General features: G+C 28.0%; 1 protein-coding gene and 1 non-coding gene across 2 annotated transcripts; both read left to right on the plus strand.

The window, feature by feature from the left end:
- On the plus strand, nt 1-73 carry TRNAE-CUC (transfer RNA glutamic acid (anticodon CUC)). Its single transcript has one exon. It is a non-coding gene; the product is annotated as a tRNA-Glu (tRNA).
- A 1,984-nt stretch (nt 74-2,057) lies between these two features.
- On the plus strand, nt 2,058-5,533 carry LOC137809956 (Protein kinase superfamily protein). The gene is made up of 4 exons (XM_068611023.1): nt 2,058-2,717; nt 3,791-4,051; nt 4,545-4,667; nt 4,859-5,533. Exons 1-4 carry the CDS (start codon nt 2,391-2,393, stop codon nt 5,273-5,275), a joined length of 1,128 nt encoding a protein of 375 aa, XP_068467124.1. The 5' UTR covers nt 2,058-2,390; the 3' UTR covers nt 5,276-5,533.
- The last annotated feature ends 3,509 nt before the right edge of the window (nt 5,534-9,042 follow it).

Below are 9,042 nucleotides of genomic sequence, written 5' to 3' on the forward strand. Positions count from 1 at the left end.
TCCGTTGTAGTCTAGTTGGTCAGGATACTCGGCTCTCACCCGAGAGACCCGGGTTCAAGTCCCGGCAACGGAATTCATTTTTTCATTCATTTCATTTTTTCATTCATTTTCTATTTTTTTCTTTTCTAAATTTGCCACTTCACTTAACTTGTAATTTATTTATAATTTTTTAAATCACGAAATGTGTATTTTTTTAGTTGATAATTTTTTATGTATATAGAAGAATATTCAATTTAGTTATTTTTTAGATTGGACGTGTCTGTCAATTATTTGTAAATACATTCTCCTTTCTCCTTTATTGTTGTGATTAGTGAATAGTTATAAATAGAAGTTCCAATATTAGTATGATTAAGGAGTAATCTATCATAAAGGAGAAGAAGAAGAAAATGGGAATTGTGTATATCTATTGAGCAACAACTTGCTTTTTAGTTTGAACATGATCTTAGTTTCAAACCTGTCAACTGCAAGACTAAGTCACACTATGCTCATAAAGCAACTTCCTTTATATTGATTAATAATGTGTTCAATACGTATTTCATAAAAACATTTCAATATTTAGAAATTCATTAAATTTATTGCTTTTTTGGTAACGTTAGTTTTATCTAAAATCACTACAAATATTTTAATTACTTTTCTCCTATTTAATTGTTTGAAAATTATTTTATCATTTAAGAACTATAATAAATAACATATAAAAAAAATATTTTGTGGCCAATAAACTATAGAGTACAAAAATTACCGCACATAACACTACAAGAAAATCATCAAATAGAAATCAATTTTTAGAGACTAAAATAATTAGTTGCAATAGTAACTAAATTATAGACCATTTTAGAAACTTAAAAAAAATTGGTTTCTAAATTAGTTTTTATTATTGTTAAATGGTTTCTAAATTAGTATCTAATTAGCAACCAAAGTTTTAACTACCAATTATTTAGATTTTAAATTTGGTAGCAAAAACCTTGGTTGCTAATTAAATACCAATTTAGAAACCATTTAACAATATTAGAAACTAATTTAGAAACAAACATTTATTTAATCTTTAAAATGGTCTCTAATTTAGTCACTATAGCAACTAATTATTTTTTGTTTCTAAAATTGATTTCTATTTGATGATTTTCTTGCAGTGTAATAATCCAAGTCTAAAAGTTATTATTTTAATAAATTGTGTTTACATTTATTTTCTTTCTTTAATGTTATGGGATTATGCATTTTTAATAAAAAGATAGATTTTTCCAACCATACTTCGATAAATAATATTATTTCTCCACAAAATTATACGCGTTATTCTTTATCACGTAACACTTTTAACAAGTCTGAGGTCTTTTAGTTTCTTGTTTTATGGATAAAAGAGAAGAGTGTTGATAACTTTATATTAAATCATAGCTGAAAAATATATTTTATTAAAATAAATTAATTTTGGAATTATATCATGTAATCATAATTATAAATTAGTATATTTTTATTGTATAATTATCATTTTTTTTTAAAAAGTAATATTTTCTTAAAAACTCTCCACTTTTTTTTCTAGTTGTTCATGCTGATGTGATCATTTTTATTGTTCTCTCTGTAAGTTTGGTGGTTGTTGAAGACGCCAAAGTCTCTTTTCCAAGTTTGAAAGTCTTATTCCTCCTAATAAAATAATAATAATATTATAAAAATGTACCCTCTTGAACTTTGAAGTCTCCACTTCCATCTTTATCATTATGATTACTTTTTAGCAGTTCTTTTGAAGTTCACACTAATGAAACTAATCTTCTATTTTCCCATCTTTCACTCAAAAGTTCATATAAAAACATTTTAGTTATATCATTGGTTTTTTATATACATTCATACACTAAACGAACAACTACCTTTTGTCAAATAAAATCTCTAATGCTTCATTCACACAATTTTAGAATCACCAAAGCTAAAACATTCTCTTATTTTATTTTTGTGTGTAATTTTTTTAATTTTATTTGGTTATGGACACACAAGTGGGTAGGGTCTATGTTTTCACTGAGAAATTTAATAATTCATAACACAAGTTTTTTTCTTTTCTTTTCATACAAACAAAGGTGCAATCAGCTTTATTTTATTTTGACCATGAATTGGACTAAGGGTGTTCCATAAGCATGAAAATAAAGATTTTGAAGTGTTAATGTTGTGTTGTTCTCTGTACTAAACGCGGGTTTCCACGCGGTTCTTTCCTTAATTCCCCTGTTTCTTATTCTTCAATTTCCTCTGCTCCAGGGAACAAACCCATTTCCATTTTTTTCTCTTATCTCCATTTCATTCGTTATCTCATTTTTGAAACATAATTTGCTTCATCTGTTTTCATTATCTCTTGAACCCTCTGTTTTTCTATACCCTGTTCTGCTCAGAAACTCTGTAACTTGGATGATTAGAAAATGAACTGTTTCTTCTTCAAGAACAAATCAAAATCCCCCCCAGAACTCCCAAAGGGACGGAAGAAGAAAACTCAGGTGGTGAATGGAGCACCAAAGTCCCCCAGCACGGTACCATCGCTGAGGAGCATAAAAGAATTGTACAAAGAGAAGGAGCAGAGTTACAGAATTTTCAGTTTGAAAGAGCTTGTAGATGCAACAAATGGTTTCAATAGGATGCTCAAGATTGGAGAAGGTGGTTTTGGAAAAGTATATAGAGGAACCATTAGTGAAGATGGAGCTGCTCCAATTGTAGTCGCAATAAAAAAACTTAACAACCATGGCTTGCAGGTGCTATACACACACCCCTTCTTCACTACCTTTCTTTTTCTCATTCTCAATCTCAATAATTTGTGGTTTTCATGACTATGATATGCTCTGTTATTCTCTGTCCCTTCTTTTTGTTTAGATTAGAATTGTTGAAAGATCTTCCAATGGATTATTGCATGCGTGATACAATGTATACAAGATACAGGGATTTTGATTGGTGTAGGTGGTTCTTGTACGAAAGAAAAGGTTAAAATAATATATTTATAAGCTAAAATAATTTATATGAAAGGCAAATTCAGTTTCCGAAAAAACTAAATCAGAAAACTTCTATGAATCATGGATAAGTCACTTCTTTTCATGGCTGTTAGGAACTGCATGTTACCTTTCAGTGGACAACAATTTACAGAGTCTCAGTCAGTTATGCTTGCTGTCCCTGAATTATGTCAACACTTGACTAGTACTTTAAAAATGGAAAATATTACTTTGATAAGTCAAATTCAAAGTTACAGTAATTTGACGACTACTATTTCAAAATTACTCTATTTCTACAAAAATTATGATTGCGAATTGTAATCTGTTCTGTTCTTGAATGGGTTTGGGGTTTGGGATCTAGAGAACGATCCCTCCTGCCTATACCTTCGATCGGTTATTGATGTTCCAAGCTTCCTGTTTCCTCTTCCTTTTCTTGGTCGTCTTGTTCCACAGACGGGAGTGGTACCTGCAGAAGGCAATACAACGCTCATCAGTCAGAGTGTTAGCACTTGGGTGTCAGAGTACTGTAAACAATAACAATAACCTACATTTTTCCTTAAAATGCGTGCTATTTATTTTACCTTAATAAACTTTTATTGGTGAGTCGGATTAGGAGGTTGGTTCATGTTTAGGGTTGCGATAAACAACCCTTAACTATGAATTAATCTTACTGACTTAGTCAACCCTTGACTCGTTGCCAAGGGTCGGTCAGCACGTGACCTCTCATCATAGTTAGGTGGTTGATTGGTATGAGTGCTAATCTAGGTATGATTGTGAATGACTCTTTAAAAATATACTTGGTTTCTCATGTTTGTCTATTTTTTATATTCTATTTTGTGAAGGGGCATAAAGAATGGCTTGCAGAAGTTCAATTTCTGAGCGTTGCTAACCACCCCAATTTGGTTAAGCTTCTGGGATACTGCTCTATAGACAGTCAAAAAGGAATCCAACGGTTGTTGGTATATGAGTTCATGTCTAACAGGAGTCTAGAAGATCATCTTTTTAGTTTTTCTTTACCTCATTTGCCTTGGCCAACAAGATTGCAGATCATGCTCGGTGCTGCTCAAGGATTGTATTATCTACATAACGGATTGGAGATTCAGGTACATTGTAGTTGAGAGATGCTTCACGTTTCTAATTGATTATCCTTTAAGGTAGTAGCAGCAGTAATTAGAAGAACAAATTGAAAACACATTTTAGCTTTTTGGATCTCCCCAACTAAAAGCATTTAGCTTGTCTCATGGTAGAACTGAAGAAACATACATACTATGAGATGCAAATTTTATGTGGTGTGTGGGATCATATCTGATAGAAAGATGGAAAGAAGAAGAAAAAATTGTATTATGCAAAAGAGAGAACACAGATAGAGATTATATAGGATAGATATAACAGAAATGTAAACTGATATATCTATTTATTTACTAACAGTATCTCATTCAGGATTAATACAATGTTAACCTTCTATATAATATAATCCTAACACAAAGCATATAATAATGATTCAGATGATGTTGAATATTCTAAATGCAAGTTAGATAAACCCAGTTATCTGCCCTGGTTTATAATCTTATCTTGTTTTAACTTTTTTATTGGAAGGTGATCTACCGAGATTTCAAATCCTCAAATGTGTTATTGGACAAGCAATTTCATCCCAAACTTTCAGATTTTGGTCTTGCAAGGGAGGGTCCAACAGGTGATAAGACTCATGTATCTACTGCGGTAGGTTGAAGTCCTTTAATTTTCACTACATGAGTCATGACTCAACATATATGCAATTATTAGTAACCATCACAGATTATCTAGTTTTGGCAATTAAGCAGCATTGCTTTGATAATGTATCATTTTCAACCACACTCTTCATTCTTAAAAGAACTAAACTAAGCATTCTAACAATGTGTGGCACTTATCAGGTAGTGGGGACACAGGGATATGCTGCACCAGAGTATGTTCAGACGGGTCATCTCAAAGTTCAGAGTGATATTTGGAGTTTTGGTGTGGTGCTTTATGAGATCCTCACAGGGAGACGTGCATTGAATAGAAACCGTCCAATAGGGGAACAAAAGCTTGTAGAATGGGTTAAAAACTACCCTGCTAACAGTAGCAGGTTCAACATGATCATTGATCCACGTCTCAAGAACCAATACTCTCTTGGTGCAGCTCGGAAAGTGGCCAACTTGGCAGATTGCTGCTTGAAGAAGAATCCTGAAGACAGACCCTCCATGAATCAGATAGTGGAAAGCTTGAAGCAAGCATTGCAGGAGTCAGAAACCAAAAACACTTCGTCTAATATAACTTCTAAATCCACACGATTGAGATTCAACGAGTAAATAAATGCATCACAGGAATACTTCTTTTAGTTAGTTAAATTCAACCCCACAAAGCCAAGTCCTACATTGTCCTTTCTCTGGATCTATTTGGAAAAAATACCCTTGAACAAATTAAACAATTGAGTCTCTATAAAACTGCACAAGGGTATCTATTTGTATCAGCAAATCTGTCCCTAAGATCGTAGGAACCTTGGAGCATGTTGGAAACGCAATCTTAATGAAGTTATAGTCTCTTAATCTATGTTATTTTGACTCAAACTAATGTGTGAAAGTATGAAGGGAGTATCCCAGTTGTATACTACCACCCTCCTGATTTAGGTTGTATTATTCTCAAGCCAAAGTCTTAAAAGTGATTTTTATAGGGGTAACAAAAGTGATTTTTATAGGGCGTAACAACGTGATCTGGCCACCTCGTATAGGTCGGACGCAAGAAATGTGAGTTTATTTTACTGGTTCGTGTCACATAAGAGGTATCTTGTAGACTTACAGATTGCATAAGAAATTTTATTTTTTTCAAAATTTAAAATTTTATTAATTATAAAAAAACTTATTCTTGTTACTAATAAATTAAAATTGTATTTCTGGTTCAATTAATTCAATTAAGATAAAAATATGAATTCAAGTACGAAGGTTGTTAAAAGCTTTCGTTAAACATAATTAAAATTTTGCTTTGAATCTATTTCTTTTATATATGTAAATGTATAAGAATATTTTAATTTTTTAACCATCTTATTGAAATCTCTTCTTTATATTATTTTTTTATTAATAAATTTTAAATATAATACTTTACATAAAATTATATCTACTTCATTCTTAATATTAACTTCTTTAAACGATTAAAATATAATATTCATTTTTTTAGTATATTAAATTCAATTCTTTAAAAAAAAAATAAAAAAAAATCATATTAGAATAATAAATTAGTAAAGTATGATTTTTTTTAGAATAAAATTTTATTTTTTTATTCATACAAACCAGCGAACCAACCTATCTCGTTCCGATGTTGATTTTTGTGGACCGCAAATTATACGTGATGGATTTAAAGAAGTTAAATTAGTGGTCCATCACATTTTTTATTAGCTACTTTGCCATGCTTAATTTTTTAGCTCAAGAAATATTAGGCAGCGTTTGTTTATCTCCACAGAAATTTGAAGAGTTGGAGAAAGATACAAAAATCCAAAAAACGAATAAAACTATTTACGTAAGACTTTCCACAGTAATTTGTCAAGAAAGTCGGCTTTCATAAATATTTTATTAATTTTACTTATAAACAGAAGTCATAATCGGTGAAAGAAAAAAAGTTAATAGATTAAAGTTAAATAAAATGCAATAGATATTTATTATTTTATTCCAACATAATAAATTATTAAAACATCTAAATGTAAATAATAACTAAATATTTATAAATATATTTTCTTATACTATAACAAAATAAAAATAAAAAATTAATAAAATATAATATAATTAATTTAATATTTTGTTAATATATTTTTTATAAAAATATAAACACTAAAATTAAATAATTTTGATTATTTATTTTACCTTTAATTTATATTTTTAAAAACTAATTTTTACATTAAATTATTTTACAAATTTCCTTTTTAAATATACTAATATACAAAAATAAAATATCAATCAAATTACCTACTCCCTTTCTTTCAATTCAAATAATTTTAATTACCACTTTTTTTTCCTTTCCCTTTTCACGTGTTAATCCAAGCAAAACCTTATATTGGTGGGAAAGTTTGAAACAATTTCCAAAATTCTGAAGTGTCTAGTTAGTGAGATATAATCCCAAAATAATGTACAAATAAACTGACGTTTGAACAAAGAAGAAAAAACAAAAATAACTTATTCAATCTAAAAGAAAAATGATCTTTATCTATTTTTTAAGTTTAAAATGATATTAGTTACTAAATTTTTTATTATAATTTTGTTTTCCCTAATTCTTAATAATATACACTTACAATAATTAAAAAATTAATAATTGAGTTCATATTAGGAAGTAAAATATAATTTTCAACATAAGTGATGATATTAACTATACTATTTTTTTAATTTATTTGTTATATTTTAAATTGAATAGATAAAATTAGTGTACACTGCTTAGTTAAAATCACAGTTTCATCTTATTAATTTATAGTTGTATAAATTAAAAAAAAAATTGTAATTAAAGAATAGTAATTGAAATAGAAATTTGGAGGATTTGAGCAGAGTTACAAAGCCTTCATCAATGATGTTTGACTAAATTAGGTTTATGTTGCTGTTGGAACTAATTAAGGTCAGAACTTTAAAGATAAAATTAAAACAGAATAAAAGTATATATCATAACATTCTCGATAATTAAATTTCATAAAGTTTGTATTTATTCATATGACTTTAGTTTACTAAAAAAAATAAAAACTTGTACATATGAATATATTTTCTAAACAACTTCTTTTCCTGAAAGAATAGAAGAGAATATAAGTATTCTTAATAATTAAAAAAAAATCCTTTAAATTTAAAGGCCTGTTATGAAATTTTTCAGCTTTCTTTTTTAATGCTTTTAAGTATAAATTATATATTTTGCATAATTTTTAAAAAATTGACCATTTTAATTACTTAACCCTGTGTTGCTGTGATAAAGTCAAGAGTGTGAGCAGACTAATTTTAATAAATAAGTGCTTTTGTGTAGATTTAGGATTTTCCGGATGAAAATATCTATAATTTGAATATTCTTTTTATACAATAATTCAAATATTATTTTTTATACAATAATTTGAATATTCTATTGGTTCTGATTTTATTTGCACAAAATAATAGCTGAAGGCCCATTATGGGAGAGTAGTGTGAGGCTGAAAGTATTTGTACCATCTCAACAAATTAAGGAGTGAGGCTACATTGAGGTCAACTTAATTATTAAATGAAAATTTTTAGTAGAAAATATTAACTAATAATCTAAAAACTATTTTAATTCAATTAGTTTACATGTTCTTATAATTATATTATTTTTAATAAAAATCATATAATTCAGAAACCTTATACCATAATTTTGCCGCAACATATTTTTTTTTCTTTTAAAATATGGATTGAATACTTTTACTATAACATAAAATTGAGTTTTTATAATTAATATTAATACTATAATTAAAATTTAAATAAAAAATATATTATATTATAATATAAAGACGAGAAACATAATTAACTTATATAATTCAATTAGTTCATACTATTAAAAATATTAAAAAGTCTCATGCAAGTTCTTAATTACAACCTATAATGAAATACGATTTTAAATATTCTACAGTTGATGTTATGTAATTAACGTAGGTTTAATTCCATTTATAAAATCCATACATTCCTCTTAATTAGGCAATTGTTCATTTCATAAATATTTTTCACAAACCTATGGTCAAAACTAAAAAAAGAGAATACTAGTCAATATTTAATAGTCACTTGTGCGTATGAAGTGCCATGGACCACATAGCTTTGCACACAAATCTCATAAAAAAGTAGGTGACACATTACATTAGTTAAAAGTTTATCTTTGTGCACTCTAACTCATAATTTTTACAATGGGCATATGTGACTTTTGGATTATTTAGTCTGAAAATGTTTTAGAACAAATTTGTTGGAATTTTTAGAACATATTTTTTTAAATATGTTTTCAGAACAAAAAAATTAAATATAATTTTAGAACAAATCTTTTAAAATATATGAAGTGTATTTTAAATGAATTTCTTAAACAAGATTTTTAAAACCTTTTTTTCTAAATATTAGGTGTTTTT

The sequence above is a fragment of the Phaseolus vulgaris genome, chromosome 2 (genome assembly GCF_051622355.1).
Source record: "Phaseolus vulgaris cultivar YP4 chromosome 2, ASM5162235v1, whole genome shotgun sequence".
NCBI lineage: Eukaryota > Viridiplantae > Streptophyta > Magnoliopsida > Fabales > Fabaceae > Phaseolus > Phaseolus vulgaris.

Bases quoted from the DNA above. Each gene is read 5' to 3' on its own strand.
- LOC137809956 (XM_068611023.1), top strand. From the start codon at position 2,391: ATGAACTGTTTCTTCTTCAAGAACAAATCAAAATCCCCCCCAGAACTC. The intron at 2,718-3,790 runs GTGCTATACACA...TATTTTGTGAAG, and splicing joins TTAACAACCATGGCTTGCAG to GGGCATAAAGAATGGCTTGC. The intron at 4,052-4,544 runs GTACATTGTAGT...TTTTATTGGAAG, and splicing joins ATAACGGATTGGAGATTCAG to GTGATCTACCGAGATTTCAA.